Source organism: Phasianus colchicus, chromosome 15 (assembly GCF_987193195.1).
Source record: "Phasianus colchicus chromosome 15, bPhaCol1.hap1.1, whole genome shotgun sequence".
In the NCBI taxonomy this organism is placed as follows: Eukaryota; Metazoa; Chordata; class Aves; order Galliformes; family Phasianidae; genus Phasianus; species Phasianus colchicus.
In genome coordinates this window covers 1,674,036-1,693,575 of record NC_143450.1, presented here as the reverse complement: position 1 = coordinate 1,693,575, position 19,540 = coordinate 1,674,036, and the positions used below count along the sequence as shown (strand labels likewise).

The following is a 19,540-nucleotide window of genomic DNA, read 5'->3' as shown; positions in this document are numbered from 1 at the left end:
GATCCATATCAGGAACTTATGCTCCTGATAGGATCTTGGCACCTCAGGGAGAGGAGAGTGAATCCATAAGCTTGCTTATTTTAGCCTCAGTATTGATTCCACTGTGGCTGGGGACAGACCCAGGTGGAGGAGATCTTCCCAAGACACTTCCCACTCTGATAGCTCTCAATTCACAAATGACACATTGTTCTTCATCCTCAGATGTAGAAGTGTGTGAAAGGAAAAATAGGTACATGAGTCTGTATATAACATAGCACTAGTTTGCCTGTCCAAAGCTACCTGAACCACTTCAGTCCTAGCAGCTTTATCCACCTGCTGGTTCCTTTCTTGTTGTTTAGTAGTGTAACTCTTGGGTGCGAGTGCATCCTACGTGGTATACTTTCCTAATCGTGTTCTCTACATGGGCAGCAATATCTTTCCTCAATGCAGTAGACCAGGTGGGTTTGCCTCCTTGTTGCCATAAACTCTGCTTCTATGGTTGTAACCACTTCCAGGGAGTGTTTTCCATCATTCATGAGTGAGATTAGTGACAAAGCACTCATCACTTCTCCCTTTTGGCAATATCTAGAGCCAGCCGGATGGCCTTCACTTCTGTACAGTGGCCCAACTCATCCCTCCTTCAGTGGTTTCTGCAACTTGTTGTGTATGAGACAGTACTCTGCTTCATGGTGCTGTATGGTCAGGGATCAGAAGGTTACTGCCTCCCATATGGGTTGTGACAATAAGTTGACATCTGCAGTCATTGTGTCATCTTATGTAATAATACTGTTTCAGGACAGAACACTCATATTGTTTTATTCACACTGGGTATATCAGCATGCCTTATGCTTCCAGGCTTCTAATGCTTTCCTTTTCGAAAGTCAGCTTTCTTCCCTGATATGACAAACATATCCTGCCTTGCGCATATACTGAAGTGTGGCATTACACAACAATGCTCTCAGATCTCCTAGGACACAGAAGGGATTGTACACTTTGCTGCAACCTGGTATCAGTGATTCACTTGCCTAAACCATGTCAAGAAGCAAGGATCTCCTCGTAAAGGCATCCTGAGCAGGGGGAGAGCTATTCATAGATCTCTTATCATAGAAAAATTAAGGTTGGAAAGGATCATCAAGTCCAACCATCAACCTACCGTGCCTACTATACAATGTGGCAGTGCATTACTACTCATTGTGAGAAAAAATTGTCTGCAATGTCCAACCTGAAATGCTTGCATGCTCTCCTGCATCTGATCTACTGAGCTTTGACCATATTCACATGCTTTCTGCCTTATGGTTAGGCTGGGTCTTGTTTTGGTACTCAGATCTGCCTCAGAGCCCTGGGAGATTCAGGGTACCATCAGCATGTGGTACTCTGTCAGGTATCAGGTGGCTTGAGACAAGCAGAGATGCTCCTGTTTTCTGGCGCTCTCTCTACAGCACTGGGTCAGAGTTCTATTGCTTATACCATTACACTGCTTCTTTGTGAAGCTTCTGCTGTGAGCTCCCAGAAGAGTGTGACTGGTGCCAAGGGGAGCATCTCTCTGCAACCAGGCAAATAGCGCCCTCATGGGAAGTGCCTGAGCACTCAGAGTTAGCGCTCAGGTATGTTCATGTTGATCATCCGTGAATCCCACAGTGGTCCTTTTAACAGTAGTTGGGACCCCCAGTCTCACAGGTACCAGCAGAAGGGAAGGGATTAAAAAGTCAATCTCCCTCCTGTTTGTAAGCTCATTTATGTACTGGAAAGCCACAATGTGATCTTCCTCTAGGCTGAACAAGTCAGTCTGCCTTAGTTTTCCCCTTCATAGCAGAGATGCTCTGACTTTCTGATCGTCTTCAGACCTTCTCTGGTTTTGTTCCATTTGTTCCATGTCAGTGTTGGTAGGCACAAACCAGGACAAAATATTCCAGGTGGGTCCTCATAAGAGCAAAGCAGAGGGGGACAATCGCATCCCTCACCCTGCTTGCCACCTCTCTTTTCATGGAGACCACAGTACAGTTGGTCATCTCTGCTGCAAGCATGCATGTATGGTTCATCTCTTTGTGCACCTGAAACTTCAAGTCCTTCTCCACAGGGCTGATCTCAGTTAGTTTCCTCCCAGACTGTAATCATACTCGGAAAGGACCTAACCCACGTCCAAGTCCACCTCATGGACATGTTGAACCTCATTCAATTCACATGGACTCACTTCTCAAGCTCTTCCAGGTCCCTTGAAGACCATCCCTACCATCTCTTGCATCAACTATACTACGCACACAAGTGTCATTGGCAAAATTGCTGAGGGTGTACTTCATCCCACTCTGTCAATCCATTGATAGAGATGTTGAAGAGCACTGGACCTCAGACAGACCTCTAGGGGGACACCACTCATCACTGCTTTCCAAACAAACATAACACTCTTGACCACAATTCTATTGCTGTGAGCATCCAAACAATTCCTTTTCCACTGAATAGCCCAACCTTCAGATCCATTCCTCTCAAACGCATCCATGAGGAGGTTGTGTGGGACCATATCAAAAGCCTTGCGCAAGTCCACCTGGATGACAGCACTTACTCTTCATTTGTGCAATGATGCTGTTACTCCACTACAGGAGTACACCAGATCGGTCAGACAGGATCTGCCCTTGCTGAAGCAATGCTGGCTGTGTCAGATCACCTTCTTTTTTTGCAAGTGTTTTAACGTGGCTTCTGAGAGGATGTGTTCCCTGACCTTATCCAGCAAAGACATGAGGCTCATGGGTCTGTAGTTTCCCACGTCTTCCTAGTAGAAAACACCCTCACCCATCCTTCCCTGCCTAACTCTTGTAAACAGCTTGTGGCTCTTGACTGCCATGTTCCAGTTGTGTGAATCATCTCACCACATTTGCATGAGAACCAATAGGTTAATTTGTTGTAATTTTCAATGCTGTGGTTTCCCGCTCTTGCTTATTTCCCATGATCCATGCATTGGGATACAGGAACTTCAGATGGGCTTTATGTTGTGCTGCCTTCCTTAGGCATACTGGACTGTAAATAATACACTTGTATGTCACCTGCCCAGAGCTACCTAAACGATTTTAATCCAAGCAGCTTTACCTACCTGCTGGTTGTTTAGATGTCACTCAGTGGCTTAACTCTTGGAATTGTAAGCATCTTACAGAATGTACTTCTGTAATCACATTCGCCATGTGGGTGGCAATACCTTTTCACAATGCAGCAGACATGAAGGGTTTGCCTCTGCACTGCCTGTTGCACAACTTGTATGGTTGTAACCACTCGCATGGAGTATTTTCCACCATTCATGATTAAGTGCAGAGATAGAGCATTGGTCACTTCTCTCATGTGGCAGTATTTAAAGCCAACTGGATGGCCTCCAATCAGCATGGATTGGAATAGGAATCAATTGGAATGAATTGACTCTGGTGCCTGTCTTGAGGACTGCTGAAACTACAGGGCCTTCTGCAGGATTGGAGGCAACCACAGGCTGTGATGGAGGAGCTGGAGAAACTCTAGGACCGATAGCGGGGTTGCAGTAACTACAGGTCAGTGGCGGTACTTGGAGCAGCCACAGAGCATGGAGCATGCCTCGGAGCCACCACAGCAACTGGCACAGGCTTCAAAGCAACCATAGGCACTGTAGTGTTAGCTGATGAAACTGCAGGGCCTATCACAGAAGTTGGAGCAGCCGCAGGGCCTGTCATCAGAGTTAGATACCTTCTCTTCCCTTCCCTTGAGTGTGCTGAATAGAACTGATCGGGGTGCAGTAGGCATAGGCCAAGCCCCAGAACATTGCAGTGATTGCTGTCTCTCTACAATTGCCAGAGTGATGGCATATCTGCTGCAAACAGTTTGCTACATTTTCTGGATCGTGCCCATGATCTGGACTGCAGTTCCAAAGCACAGACCATGCCCAATCTTCTGGGAGCCTACTAATATCCTCCCACACAGCCTGACACTCATAAATAACTTTGTCAGGGCAGATCTCTGGGTTGTATTAATAAAGAGCTGGTTAAACATAGACAAAAACAGAAACATATTCAGGAGACACAGCACTAGGATCATGCTGGTTTGAACATCTCAAGAATATTGAACATTTTCAAGATCTATTGTAACTAGGTCAAAAGATAACTGGTAGGTGAATGAGAAAGAAGAGTGAGGAAATGGAGGAAAACATGGCCTGTTCATGCTCCCATAGTCTGGCTCTCTAAAGACACAAAGGAAAATGTGTAATTCTTCATAGAGTCTGAGAGATGGTTTCCCTAGAACAAAAACGATGACAGTGTGCAGTACTAACACCAGCTGAGTCTCCTGAGCAGTAACTTGAACACATCAGAACATGATTTTACATGCAACTCCTGAGAGAAAACAAAGAAAAATGTAGAGGTGGAGGTATGGAGACAGAAGTACAAATAGAGGTAGACATACTGAGAACCACATAGGCGTAGTTATAGAGATACTGAGATACAGATAAAAGACACAGATAGAGACAGACAAAAGAAGTGATGCACAACCACCTGTAGATACAAAAGGAAAGAAATGGATGCACCACAGAATCACAGAATCACCAAGGCTGGAAAAGACCTTCAAGATCATTCAGACCAACCATCCACCTGTCACCAATAGTACTCACTAAACCATATCCCTCAACACAAAATCCTACTGTTCCTTGAACATCTCCAGGGTTGCTGACTGCACCACCTCCCTGGGAAGCCTATTCCAGTACTTGACCACTCTTTCAGAAAAGTAGTATTTCCTAACATTCAGCCTAAATCTTCCCTGGCAAAGCTTGAAGCCATTCCCTCTAGTTCTATCCCTAGTTACATGGGAGAACAGGCCGACCCCCAGCTCACTACAACCTCCCTTCAGGTAGTTATAGAGAGCAATAAGGTCTCCCCTGAGCCTCCTCTTCTCCAGACTGAACAATCCCAGCTCCTTCAGCTGTTCCTCAGAAGGCCTATGCTCCAGACCCCTCACCAGCGTTGTCGCCCTTCTCTGAATTTGTTCCGGGCCCTCAATGTCTTTATTGCAAGGGGCCCAAAACCTGATTGCAGCCAGGGGCCCACAGTACTTGAGGCGTGGCCTCACCAGAGCTGAGTACAGGGAGACAATCAACTTCCCTGTTTCTGCTGGCAACACTGCTCCTGATGCAAGCCAAGATGCCAGTGGCCTTCTTGGCCACCCGGGCACAATGCTGGCTCATGTTCAGCCCAGCATCAATCAACACCCCCAGGTCCATTTCCTCTATGCTCTCTTCCAGCCACCTTGACCCAAGCCTGTAGCGTTGCATGGGGTTGTTGCAGCCAAAGTGCAGGACCTGGCATTTGGCCTTGTTGAAACTCATCCCATTGGTTTCAGCCCAGCTATCCAGCCTGTCCAGGTAGGCCCTGTTCCTTTGTAGGGCCTTGCTACCCCAGGCAGACTGACACGTCCAGCCACCTTGGTGTCATCCAAACATTTACTGAGGCTGCACTCAATGCCCTCATCCACATCATCAAGAAAGATATTGAAGAGGACAGGCCCCAGCACCCACCCCTCGGGAACAGCACTCGTGACCGTTCGCCAGCTGGATTTAGCTCCATTCACTACCATTCTCTGGGCCTGGCCTTCCAGCCAGTTCCTTACCCAGCCAAGAGCGTACCTGTCCAAGCCATGGGCTTTTGCAGGAGAATGCTGTGGGAGACAGTGTCAAAGGCCTTGCTGAAGTCTAGGTAGACTACATCAACAGCCTTTTCTTCATCTACCAGATGTGTCACTAGATCATAGAAGGAGACCAGGTTGGTCAAGCAGGATCTGCCCTATGTGAACCCACCATAGCGAGGCCTGATCCCCTAGTTGTTCCACACATGCCACATGATCTTCCACAAGACAATCCGCTCCATAAACTTTTCTAGCACCGAGGTCAGGCTAATAGGCCTGGAGTTCCCCGGATCCTCCTTACAACACTTCTTATAGATGGGATTCAGATTCGCAAGGTTCTGGACACCTCTGGAGGCATCTGGGACCTCACCAGTCAACAAAGAGTGTTGACAGATAATGGTGAGCAGCTTGCCTATCATCTCCGCCAGTTCCCTCAGCACTCTCGAGTGAATACCATCCGGCCCCATGGACTTGTGATAGTCAAGCTGGACTAGTAGGTCTCTGACTGCGTCCTCCCGAATCACAGGGGGTTCTGTTCTGTCCCCCAGTCTCCAGTTGAGACTACCAGGGCAGAGAGTGGAGTACCCTGAAGATACAGGTATGTCCTTTAAAGACAGATATAAAGAAGGCATTCAGAACCTCGTCCTTTTCCTTATCCTCACTGATCACATTCCCAGCCTCATCCAGTAAAGAATGAAGATTATCTTGAGTCCTCCTCTTACCATTGATGTATTTGTAAAAGGGCTTCTTGTTCCTTTTAACCCCAGCGGCCACGTTGAGTTCAAGCTGGGCTTTTGCCTTTCTGATTTTCTCTCCACACATCTTAACAACTTCTCTGTACTCTTTCTGAGTCACCCACCCTTCTTCCACAAGAGGTAGATTCTCTTTTTCTCCCAGAGCCTCAAGAATAGCTCCCTGTTCATCCATGCTGGTCTTCTTACCCACAGGTTCATTTTGCGGCTCAGGGGGCACAGCCAGCTCCTGCACCTTGAAGACTTCCTTCTTGAAGAGCGACCCCTTTACTCTCCAAGACTGAAACCCAGAGGATTCGCCCTATCAGCCTTCTGAATAATTCAAAGTGCGCTCCCTGGAAGTCCAAGGTAGCAGTTTTGCTGTTCTCCCTCCTGGCTCCACCAAGAATCAAGAACTGTACCATTTCATGGTCACTCTTTCCAAGACAGCCCCTGACCTCCACATCTCCCACCAGACCTTCTTTGTTTGTGAACAGCAGGTCAAGCGGGGCAGCTCCTCTTGTTGGCTCTCTCACCAGCTGCGTCAGAAAGTTATCTTCCATACACTCCAGAAACCTCCTACACTGCTTCTTCTGCTCTGTGTTGTATTCCCAGCATATGTCAGGGATGTTGAAGTCCCCCATGAAGACAAGGGCAGACAATCGCACAGCTTCTGCCAGCTGCTTTTAGAACTCCTCATCTGTCTCTTCATCCTGGTTCAGCAGCCTGTAGCAGACACCCACCAGGAAGTTCTGCTCTATAAGCCCATCCCCTGATCTTTACCTTTAGGGTTTAAACGTTATCATTCCCAGCCTCAAGCTCAATAACATCAAGGCATTCTCTGATATAGAGAGCCTCCTTCCTTGCCTATCCTTCCTGAAAAGTTTGAAGCCTGCCATTACAGCACTCCAGTCATGGGAGTGGTCCCACCATGTTTCCGTAATGGCAACTGGGTCATAGTTAGCTTGTCACACAATGGCTTTCAACTCTTCTTGTTTTTTGCCCATGCTGCTTGCATTGGTGTAGATGCACTTCAGCTGAGCCCCACACCTCACCCCTAATCCCATTACAACACCTCCAGGCTCATTCCTAGTGGGCCTGGTTTTATCCCTATACCTCCTTCAAATCTGGTTTAAAGCCCTCTCTACAAGTCCTGCCAACTCCTGGGCAACAATCCGATTCCCCCTCTGGGATAGGTGATACCCATCGGCAGCCTTCATACCAGGTGTTGACTAGACTGCCCCATGACCAAAGAACCCAAAATTTTTGCGTTTCACCAGCCTCTCAGCCATGTGTTTGTAAGGATGGTTTTCCTGCTCCTCTCCATGTCCTTCCCCGCCACCATAGGAATACAGGCAAATACTACTTGTATGCCACCACCTGCTGACCAGTGTCCAGCCAGCTCACAAGCAGTTGCTGACCCCCAAACCTGAGATATCAGCAACAGAGAAACATCTTATAAAAAACAGCTGTAAGCCATCATCAGCACATAATGTTGGGAATGCAGGTCCTCATTCATGCCCCACAGCAGTTACAGTACCACCCAGTATCTGCTTCCTTATGCTCCTACCAATGCTCCTGATTCGCCCCTAGGACTTCAAAGAGAGGAAGGCGGACCTGTACCTTTCCTTTATTCTAACCTGACTGCTGGCACCGCTATGGCAGGGAACACATCCCGGCTGAGAAGAGCTTCCCCACACACTGCTCACAATGACTGCCCTCATTTCACACCGACACGCTGTCCTTCAGATTCAGGTGTGGAACAGTGTAACAGCAACAGTGATCCTTAATGTTCCCCCACATGGGAAGAATAACTTTGCATATAGCAGTGACTGATTCTGTCAGATTTATCAGTAGATTTTATTGGTTTCTGTCAACAAGCATTCAACTCTTGGAAATACGTCAGCAAAGAGAAATAGCAAATAGCTTTGAACGTTCTATTATCTAATAATCCATAATCCTGAAATGCTCCAGAACCATTCTTTTAGACATTATGTTGGGAAAAGAACCAGATCAAACCAAAAACAAAGTGCTCAAAGAGCAATATGTACGGCATACAGAAAGAGGGAACTCCTGGTTGAATGTGCACTGTGTGAATGTCAGCCATCTCTATGGCAGCCAGCTTCTCAGAGATATTAAAGAATACCTTCGCTGGCAACATTTAGCTTGGATTAACAGCAAAAAGCCTGGCATGGCATTCCCTTATTACAGAGTCCACGTGATAACAAAAAAGAATGCATAAGAGCAGATGAATGAAAATGATAGCTTCAATATCATACTATTTTCTTCCCATTTGTCACTTAATGCCCAGGAGCAACAGTACTAGCACAACTAAATATCACATCTCAGTGTTCCCAGCATGCATCCACACCCAAAAGTAACAAAATTTCAAAAGGACTAAATTAATAGACTACTGCATCAGCGGATATTGTCCTTGAGTTGTCACACAGCAGATCTCTGCTTCCCTGGTTATTTTTGGTACAACGTTGGTGTCTCCTTCATTTTGCTTGGAAGAGACCTGCCCATGAGGACCGAGATGCTTCTCCTTCTGCTCCCTTACTGATGGCTGAGCCAGGGGCTTTGATCCAAACTGCCATTCTCCTCTGCTGCCCCGGGAGCCGTGCCTTCAGACAGGGGAGCTCGGCCCTGCAAAGAACACAGTGGACGGCTGACATTGTCAGTGAGAAGCTGGGAAGCCTCATCTGAACCAATGTGAATGGGACACCACTCTTCCCTGCCCACAGGACAAGAAAGAGGAGGCCGGGGAAACAGCTCTCTGACCCGAACAGGACAACCCTATAATAGACCCTGGAGATCAATAAAGCCCTGCATAAACACCTCAGAAAGGTGTAATTGGAAATCTCTTTTTGGATCAGGAAGAGGGGAGGAGACACTGATGGTTCCCTCATGAACAAATAACAAACAACGTGCATTAAAGCCAACGGAAACAAGAGGATAATGGGAAACAGACTCTGAGGGGATGTCGGTTCTGCTGTCGCTAACGCTGTGCAGGAGAAACACGACGCCATCAGCGCCGCGGCCTCTCCGCAGCTCCCTGCCGTCCCACAGCCGCACTCGGGGCCGAACCCTCACTCCCAGCCTCCGTCCCCCTCCCCGCCTCCCTCCTCCCCCACAGACAGCGCGCTGCCCCCGCGCTCCCCCTCGTCCCCCGCGCGGGGCTCCGCTCCCTCACCTGCACGGCCCAGTCGCCTTCTTCTTGCCCGAGGACGGCCGAGCACAGCGAGCTCCGCTGCTCGGCCGCGCCCTGCGGCAGCCCGGCGGGGAAGCAGGGGAAGAGCGGCCCGAGGAAGCGGAACTCGCTGTCGACGGTGCCGGCGGCGAGGCGGACGTCGTAGACGTAGCTGCGGGGCAGGGAGCCGGCGCCGCTGTCGGCGGCGGAGCGCGGGAAGGCGGGCAAGGTCCCCGGCTCGCCCCGCCGGGCCCGCCGCACCTTGGCGGCCACGGCGGCCGCCGCGCCGGCCACGAAGAGCGCGGACACGCAGGCCAAGCAGACGCTGAGGTACAGGGTGAGGCGGCCGTCGGGCTCGGCGGCCGGCGCCTCTTCGCTCGCCCGCAGGCGGCCCTCGGAGAAGCCGTCGGCCAGGGCGACGGCGAGGGTGGCGCTGGCGGAGCGCGGCGGCCGCCCGCGGTCCCGCACCAGCACCACCAGCCTGTGCCGGGCCGCGTCGCGCTCGCCCACGGCCCGCGCCGTGCGCACCTCGCCGCTGTGCAGCCCCACGCGGAACAGCCCCGGCTCCGTCGCCTTGGCCAGCTCGTACGACAGCCACGCGTTCTGCCCCGCGTCCGCGTCCACCGCCACCACCTTGGCCACCAGGTAGCCCGCCCGCGCCCGCCGCGGCACCAGCTCGCCCAGCAGCGCCGCGCCGCCGTCGGCCGGCGGGTGCAGCACCACGGGCGCGTTGTCGTTCTCGTCCCGCACCAGCACCCGCAGCAGCGCCGTGGCGCTCCGCGGCGGCGAGCCCCCGTCGGCGGCGCGCACCGTCACCTCCACGGCGCGCACCTCCTCGTAGTCCAGCGGCCGCACCACGGACACGTCCCCGCTCTCGGCGTCCACCGACACGGCGGGCCGCTCCTCGCCCTCCTCCCGCACCAGCGCGTACCTCACGCGCCCGTTCGCGCCCGCGTCCGCGTCCGTCGCCTTCACGCTGCCGATCCGCACCGCGCCCGCCTCGTTCTCGCTCACCCACATGCTGTACGCCGCCTGCGTGAAGCGCGGCGCGTTGTCGTTCACGTCGCCGATCCGCACCCGCACGCTTTCGCGAGCGCTCAGCCGCGCCCGGCCCCGGTCCGCCGCCACGATGCTCACGTTGTACTCGGCCGTCGTCTCCCTGTCCAGGGCCGCGCTGGTGCGCAGCTCGTAGTGGTCGGCGAACGCGGCCGTCAGGCTGAACGGCACGTCGCCCTCGATGGCGCACTCCGTCCGCCCGTTGTCGCCGGAGTCGCGGTCTCGCACGCTCAGCAGGGCCACCACGGTGCGCGGCGGGGCGTCCTCGGGGATGGACGCGCTCACGGAGCTCAGCTCGATCTCCGGCGCGTTGTCGTTCACGTCCAGCACCTCCACGTGCACTTTGCAGTGCGCAGACAGACCACCGCCGTCCGTGGCGCTCACAACCAGCTTGTGAGCTTTCGCTTCCTCAAAATCCAGACTGCCCGAAACCCGAATCTCCCCTGTCTCAGGGTTCAGTTCAAAGAGCTCTCCGAATACCTCCGATGCCTTGGTAAAGGCGTACCGCACTTTGCCGTTGAAGCCTTCGTCGGGATCCGCGGCCGACACCCGCACCACCAGCTGCCCCGGGGGGCTGTTCTCGGCCACGCGCACCTCGTACACCTCCCGCGAGAACGCCGGCATGTTGTCGTTGGCATCCAGCACCACCACCCGGACCTCAGCCGTGCCCGACCTGGGCGGCGAGCCCCCGTCCACAGCCGTGAGCACCAAATGCAGCTCCTGCTGCTCCTCGCGGTCCAAAGCCCTCTCAAGGACGAGTTTCACGAATTCAGCATCCCCTTTCCTTTTTTCGAGAGCAAGGGAAAAATGCGAGTTTGACGAGAGGCTGTAATTCTGTAAACTGTTCAGCCCCACGTCTCTGTCCTGAGCGCTATCTACGGGAAAACGAGATCCAGGAGTTGTCGTTTCAAGAATCTCCAGAACCATCTCCTTCTGCGGGAACACGGGGGAGTTGTCGTTCACGTCCCGAACCTCCACCTCCCCGCGGATCAGCTGCACCGGGTTCTCAAAGAACAGCTTAAAGAAGAGCGCGCAGCTCTCGCTGTGCGGACAGATCCGCTCTCGGTCCAGCGTCTCCGTGACCGTCAGGACGCCGCTGTGCGGATCGAGGCGGAAATGCTGCTCGCTCCCCTCGGACACCACGCGCGCCTTGCGAGCCGCCAGCTGGCTCGGAGAAAGCCCCAGGTCCCGGGCGACGTTGCCCACCGACGAGTCCCTCGCCATTTCCTCCGCCACGGAATAGCGCAGCGGTTCGGCCCCGCTCTCCCACACGCAAACGCACACGAGCCACAACAGCACTCGCCTCTCGCCGCCGCCGCTCCGTCTCCCGCTCGCCGTCCCGCTCCGCCACGGCCGGCCCTTCCCGGCGGCCTCCATGCCTCGCGGCCTTTCTCGCCGGCCCCGACGCACGGCGAGAGCTGCCGCTCGCCGACCGAAAGCCGCCGGACTTTCCCAGCGGCTCGGCCCCGAAGCCCCCGAGCGCCCGCCTCCGTGCCCCGCCGCCCTTCCCGAGCGGCTCGCGCGGCTCTGCTGGGCGCCTGCGCCTGAAAGCGCGCTGCGGCCAGAGGGAGCTGCCGCTCCGTGGCCAACATCCCCACCCAGCGGCGCAACGGCGAATTGCTCCTTCTCCGCCTTCTCACCGGCGCTGCCGATGCGGATGGAGTTCCCGGTTCCAATCTCCTTTCCTCCTGCACACACGATCCCAAAGCGTAATGTAAATACTCGCTCACGCAGTGCTGCTCTGGGTATCACTTCCCGGCTCTCCACCGTGAACTCTTTTGCTTTGTGCTGTCTCAAAGTGGGAAAATGGGATTTCCATTCAGTGTACATCCATGTTTTCCTCACTTTGTCTTCTGTATAATCAGCAAATTGTAATTACCTGGAGCTTTCCAGACAGCTTACAGGGTTAGGTGCTGTAAGGTATTGATTCACCATCACTCCAGCTTGCTTTCACACTAGAACGATAATTCTCTTCTAGGACAAAATCCTGATCATGTTGTCTTCACACCTCACCCAATGCACCCAGGGCTCTAATTCTTCCCCTGGTGAGTGGCATCTTCCTTCCCTCAAATGACAAACGTAACCTCCCTTGCACCTATGCCAAAGTGTGTTGCCACACCTGACTGAAAATTGTTCCCAGCTTCATACAAGTCAAGCAAAGAGCTGCACACTACTTTCATGGTTGAGAAGCGCAGAGGTTTTGGAATACCAGACACAATGCTACAGAAGGGCAGGGAAGAAATCAATCTCCCTCTTTTTACAAGCTCCACTTAAGTACTGTAAGTTCACAATGAGGTCTCCACAGATCCTTCTCTAGGCTGAACAAGCCAGTCTGCCTCAGCCTTTCTTCAAATCACAGGTGCTCCAGCCTGAACACAGACCTGCACACAGTATTCCAGGTGGTTCCTAATGAGAGCAAAGCTGAAGCAGACAATCATCTCTCTCCATCTGCTAGCCACATCTATTTTGATGGAGCTAAGGATACATGTGTCATTTGGGGTACATGCATGCACTTATGGCTTGTGTCAAGCTCTTTGTCTGCTTAAAATTCCAAGTCCCGCTTCACAAGGCTGCACTTTATTAGTTCTTCTCCCAGACTGTACTCAAAACCAACTTGGAACACCTTGCATTTGGATGTACTGAAACTCTATCTGTTCACATAGGCTCACTTCTCAAGCATGTCCAGGTCCTTTGGACGGCATCTCTTCCTCCTATTGTATCAACTGTACAACTCCAGTAAATGTTACCAACAATCTTGCTGTGGGTACATTTCATCCCACTGTCTAGATCCATTGATAAAGATTTTGTAGAGTAGTGGTCCCAAGATTGATGCCTGTGGGACAGCACTTGTCATTGGCCTACACCCAGACATGGAGCTCTTGACCCCAATCCTATGGCTGTGACCATCCAACCAATTCCTTATCCACTGAATAGTCCACCATTAAAATACATGTGTCTTCAACATACAGATACTGTGAGGGGACATGTCAAAGGCCTTGCACAAGTCCATGTGGATGACATCACCTACTCTTCATTTGCCCAAGGATGCTGTTACTTCATCACTGAAGTACACCAGATGGGTCAGCCATCATCCATGGTCCTTAGAGAAGCAATGTTGGCTGTGTTGGATCACCTCCTTTTCTTGCATGTGTCTTAACATGGCTTCCAGGAGAATCTGATCCCTGATCTTCCCCGGCACAGACATGACACTCATGGGTCTGTAGTTTCCCAAGTCTTCCTAGTAGACAACACCCTCACTCATTCTTCCCTGCCTAACTCTTGTAAACAGCTTGTTGCCCTTGACTGCAGTGTTCAAGTTGTGTGATTCTTCCCAGCACGTTTCCATAATATCAAATAGTTAGTAGCTTTATAATTTTATTAGCTGGAATTTTCAGCTCCTGCTTATTTCCCATGATGCACACACTGGGATAGAGGAACTTCAGATAGGCTTCAAGCTGCATTACCTTTTGGATGAGCTCTCCCTGCTTTCTTTCAAACAGCTCTGAGGGAGGAGAATGCTACCTGAGCTCCCAACCCCTTCATCATCTCCCAAGGGACATGAGTTCTCTTGGTGTTTCGTAGTCCTCTTGTTGCATCCTCATTGACACCACATGAAATGCAGGATGGAGTACTTCTCCAGCTTTACCAGGTATGGGAGCTTCTTCTTGTTATTGCAAAGGCAGGTCCCCAACTTCACTCAGATGCAGTCACTGTTGCGCTTTCCTCTTAAATCAGTTTTGTTTGGATGCATGATAATATAAAAATAGTATCAGAGATTAAGTCAGTTTCTGTATTTCCCTTCCTTCCATGCACTGCATGTATCTGTCCATCCATCCATCCATTTGGGATACTTACCATCTCTCATGTTACCACTGATATCAGCAACACATAAATGTCCAGTAAAAACTGTCATAGGCCAAGCAGACATAACTGGGAATACAGCTTGCAGTGGAATTACCAGGTCACAGCCTGAACCAATGGCTGAGCACCAGGTGAGAAGGCATCGCTAATCCTGGGATCTCAGGGGCAAGCAATGTGCCTGAGGGACTGGAAGGAGCAGAGCCTGTATCCACCCCCTCTCACCCTCATTTCAGGGGTTGCAGACAGGGGAGTAGCATCTCTTTAGACAGAGATTGCACTCCTTTCAGTCATCACCAGTCATTATGAGGGGTGAGCCAGTTTTCCTTTTTGTTACCTGCTGTTGCTCTTCTTTACCTCTGTTGCTCTCTTCATATGAAGGAGCTTGAACTTCTCCATGTGCTTCCAATATCTCTTTTTCAGGTAGAGTGTAGCAGGTCTCTGATCCTCAGTATCCCAGAGCCAAAGGGTATACAAAAACAAAGAGGATGACCAAGGGCCTCCCACAGAGCTTTCTGCCAGATTCTTCAGGTTGTTTTTTTTCCTTATCTGCAGTGTAGTTTAATTTTTTTATGTCTTGTCCTGGCCCATGAACTACCTCCCGTTTTCATTTCTTCAGAGGTTTCTCATTGCTGAGACCCTGATTTGAAGTCATTCTTCTTCTGGGTCAGCTGATAGAGAGGACTTGCAATCAGACTAAAATGCAGAATATGTGCTCTTGAGAAAACAGAAACTTTTCAGAAAGCTTGCATTTCTTTTTTGCCAGTTGGTGGAAACACAGCTTTTGTTTTGTTGATCTCCTCCTTTGCGATCAGATGATGTCCATCTTGCCTTTTCATTCCTCAAAAAATGGATCTCCTACACAGGGAAAATACGGCTTACAGATGCATTTGTACTCTTTTCCTACGTTTCTCAAAACCTTCCTCTGCTCTTTTGCCCCATGCAATGATGCCATCTGTGTAGTACAGGTATTCAGGAGCTTCTTTCTGTTCCAGTGCAGTTTAAATCATTCCGTTGGAAATTGTAGGGACATTTCCAGCCCTGGGGCAATCCATACCAAGTGTACTTCTCCCAGTCTGCATACATATTTGGGAGTTATTCCAATGCAAGTGTCAAACCTTGCACTTTGCAATCTTGAACCTGCTTAGGTTCACACAGACCCACCTTTCAAGATTGTTGAGGTCCCTCTGGATGGCGTCACTTCCTTCTGATCTGTCAACTGCATGCTCAGCTTGGTCTTGTCGGCAAGCTTACTGAGGGTGCCCTTGGGCCCATCATCAATGCCATTGATGTCGACGCTGTAGAGCTCTGGTCCCAAGGCAGAACGCTCATCACTGGCTTCCATCTGGACATAGTGCTGTTCAATACAACTACAACTACAACTACAGCTTTCCAACCCATTAATTATCCATCACTCCTCCCTTATGTGTCTTAACATGTCTTCTAGGAGGATCTGTTCCATGATCTTCTCAGGCACAGAGGTGACGCTAACTGCCCTGTAGTTCCCCAGGTCCTTCTTCCTCTCTTTCTTGTAAATGGGAGTGACATTTCCTTTTTTCCAGACTCCGGGGACATCACCCAACAGCCACGGCTTTTCAAATACGATGGAGGGCAGCCCAGCAACCACATCAGCCAGCTCCATCAGAACCCAGGGACACATGTCATTCAGCCCGATAGACTTGTATACATTCACTCATGAGGTGGTCTCAGACTTGCTCTGCCCATACAGCAGAGGGGGATTTACTCCCCTAGTTCCCACCTAGAGGCCCAAGAATGCGAGTAATACAAGAATCCTGGCTGCCAGTGACGATCGAAGCAAAAATCTCATCTGTTGCACCAGTTCTCCTTTCTCCTTTACCAAAGGAGATTCACTCTCTTGGCCTGCCTCTTCTGGCCAATGTACCTATAGAATCCCTTCTTGTGGTTGTTAACATCCTTTGCTAAGTTCAGTTCCATCTGTGCGTTGACTTTCCAAATTCCCCTCTGCAAGTCCAGACAGCATCTCTCTATTCTCCCCAGGTGACACAACTTTGCTTCCACAGCTGCTACAATCTCTTCTTTTCCCTCAGTTTGACCAGCTGATAATTGCATAGTCATGTCTGTTGTCTGCCTCCCCTGCCCACCTTCTTATTCTGAAGGAGAGAGATCTCTTGTGCCCACAGAAAGACATCCTTGTAGAGTATCTGGCTTTCTTCCACTCCTTAGTTGCTAAAGACAGCTTCTTGTGAGATCTCTACCAACAATTCCTTAAAGAGCCTGAATGCCAGCTGTCTGGCTTTGCTGCTCACTATGTCCAGGCTACTGTTGCCATTATCCCAGCACTGGAGCTGCCAGCTGACAATATGCTCACTTGGACAATGATTGAAATATTTTCACAAAACTTGCAGCTCCCTCATAGTCAGAGGTCAGACGGTAAGTTCTTTCTTTATGGGTTATTACAATAAGTTGACATTTGCAGTCACTGTCATGTCTTCCCTATTGGAGCAACTGATACTGACAGAGACAGTTCCCTGGTTCAGATAGAAGGCTTAGTACAGTGACTGGAGAAACTGCAGGGCCTGTTCTGAGGGCTGCAACCAACAACTTCAAGTCCTGTTGGCGATTTGGAGCAACTGTAGGGATTCTCAAGGGACTTGGAGCAACCACGGAGTGTGCTGAGTGGATTGGAGCTACCACAGGGCGTTTCCCAGATGAAGGAGCAATCTCAGCATCTGTCATGTGAATTGGAGCAACCAGAGGGACTGTGTGAGGGTTGTTGAAACCACATGGTATGAAAAGAGAGTTGCAGCAACCGCAGAGAGTGTTTAAAGAGGCACTGTGGGAGAGGCACTTCCGGGAGAGAAGGGGATGCATAAGCTTGCTTATTGTAACCTCATATTTGGTGCCTGTATAGCCAGGAACACATCTAGGCAGAGAAGGGCTTTCAAAGACATTTCACACTCTGATTGCCCTCTGCTCACAAATGACACGTTGCTCTTCACCTGCAGGTGTAGAAGGGTGTGAAAGGAAAATTAGACATATTGCTGCACAACATTGACCACTGCCATGGGGACAGATGGACAGACCAAACAACCTGTGTTCCTACACCGTAAGCCAATTTATTGCTGCGCAACAAGCACTTATATACTGTGACACGCGACCGCCCAGAAAACCCATGAACCAATCACCACTCCCATTGTACCACCCTCAGCCCCGCCTGTTACCCCAACAAGGCACATAGGGCTGTAAACAACACACTTGTATGTCACCAGCCCAGAGCTATCTGAACTATTTCAATCCTAGCAGCTTTATCTAACTGCTGGTTGTTTAGAGGTCATTCAGTGGCTTAACTCTTGAAAATGTGAGCATCTTACAGAATGTACTTCTGTAATCACACTGTCCACGTGGGCAGCAATACCTTTTCACAATGCAGCAGACATGAAATGTTTGGTAAGGTGCTGTCAGTTCCACTTCTTGTATAGTTGTAACCATTCCCATGGAGTATTTTCCACCATTCATAATTAGGTGCAGAGATAGAGCATTGGTCACCTTTCTCATTCAGCAATATCTAAAGCCAACTGGAAAGCCTACAATTATTCATATTGACTATATTCACCCTCTCCTTCAGGGATTTCTGTATCTTGTCATGAAGGACTCCATACTCCATAAATGCTCCTGGATGGCCAGGAGAAAGACAGTTATTGTCTCCATTATGGGTCATCACAATAAATTAACACTTACAGTCATTGTCTTCTCTTATGTACAGGGGCAATTGATACTGATACAGTTGGTTCCCTGGTTCCGACAGAAGGCCTGGCACAGGGACGGAAGAAACTGCTGGGCCTGTTGTGAGGGTTGAAAGAACTTCAAGGACTCCTGCAGGAATTGAAGCGACCATAACGCTTTTCATGCAACTTGGATCAACCACAGAGTGTGTTGAGTGGGTTGGAGCAACCACAGGGCCTATCGCAGAGGAAGGAGAAACTGTTGTGACAGCTGGGGCAACCACAGGGCCTCTCATGGGAGTTGAAGAAACAGCAGGGATTGTTGCTAGGAATACAGTGACTCCATGGCCTGTTTTGAGAACTGGTGAAGATCAAGAGCAACCACAGGCTGTGATGGTGGAGCTGGAGAAACTGCAGGGCAGAGAGCAGGGTTGCAGTAACTACAGGCCTGTGGCGGTACTTGGAGCAGCCACAGAGCACAGAGCAGGGCTTGGAGCCTCCACAGCAACTGGCACAGGCCTCAAAGCAACCATAGGCACTGCAGTGAGAGCTGAAGAAACTGCAGGGCCTATCACAGAAGTTGGAGCAGCCATAGGGCCTGTCACATTGTCATGAGTGTTATAGACCTTCTCTTCCCTTCTCTTCAGCATACTGAATAGCACTGGTCAGGGGCAGTAGGCATAGCCAATCCCCAGCAAGTGGCAGTGATTGTTGTCTCTCTACAGTTGCCAGAGTGATGGCATATCTGCTGCAAACACTTTGCCACATTTTCTGGATTCTGCACATGTTCTGGACTGCAGTTCCAAAGCACAGACCATGCTCAGTCTTCTGTGTGCCTGCTAGTATCCTCCCACAGAGCCTGACACTGCAACAGAGCAGATCTCTGGCTTGTATTAATACAGAGCTGGTTAAACATAGACAAAAACAGAAACATATTCAGGACACACAGCACTAGGATCATGCTGATTTGAACATCTCAAGGACATTTAACATTCTCAAGAGCTATTGTAACTGCCCAAAGATAACTGGTAGGTGAACGAGAAAGAAGAGTGAGGAAATGGAGGAAAACATGGCCCGTTCACGCTCCCATAGTCTGGCTCTCTAAAGACACAAAGGAAAATGTGTAATTCTTCATAGTGTCTGAGAGATGGATTCCCTAGAACAAAAACGATGACAGTGTGAAGTACTAACACCAGCTGAGTCTCCTGAGCAGTAACTTGAACACATCAGAACTTGATTTTATATGTGATAGCAAAATGATCATCTTCTTCCAGCCCCCTAAGATGGTAAACAGCATAACAGGGAACAGAAATAGCAAGTGAGGTATGAAATGTAATCATTCCTAGAAAACACTCCAAAAGACTTCCAAAAATAATTTAAAAGCTATTACGGTGCCCAAAGGT

At 50.3% G+C, this 19,540-nt stretch overlaps 1 protein-coding gene across 1 annotated transcript; it reads right to left on the bottom strand.

The window, feature by feature from the left end:
- Positions 1 to 5,789: 5,789 nt before the first annotated feature.
- On the bottom strand, positions 5,790 to 15,778 carry LOC149915825 (protocadherin beta-15-like). The gene is made up of 5 exons (XM_090151069.1): positions 15,598 to 15,778; positions 14,771 to 14,880; positions 9,523 to 12,363; positions 6,458 to 6,630; positions 5,790 to 6,159 (listed from the first exon to the last, which is right to left on the bottom strand). Exons 1-5 carry the CDS (start codon positions 15,776 to 15,778, stop codon positions 5,790 to 5,792), a joined length of 3,675 nt encoding a protein of 1,224 aa, XP_090007195.1.
- Between the last annotated feature and the right edge of the window lie 3,762 nt (positions 15,779 to 19,540).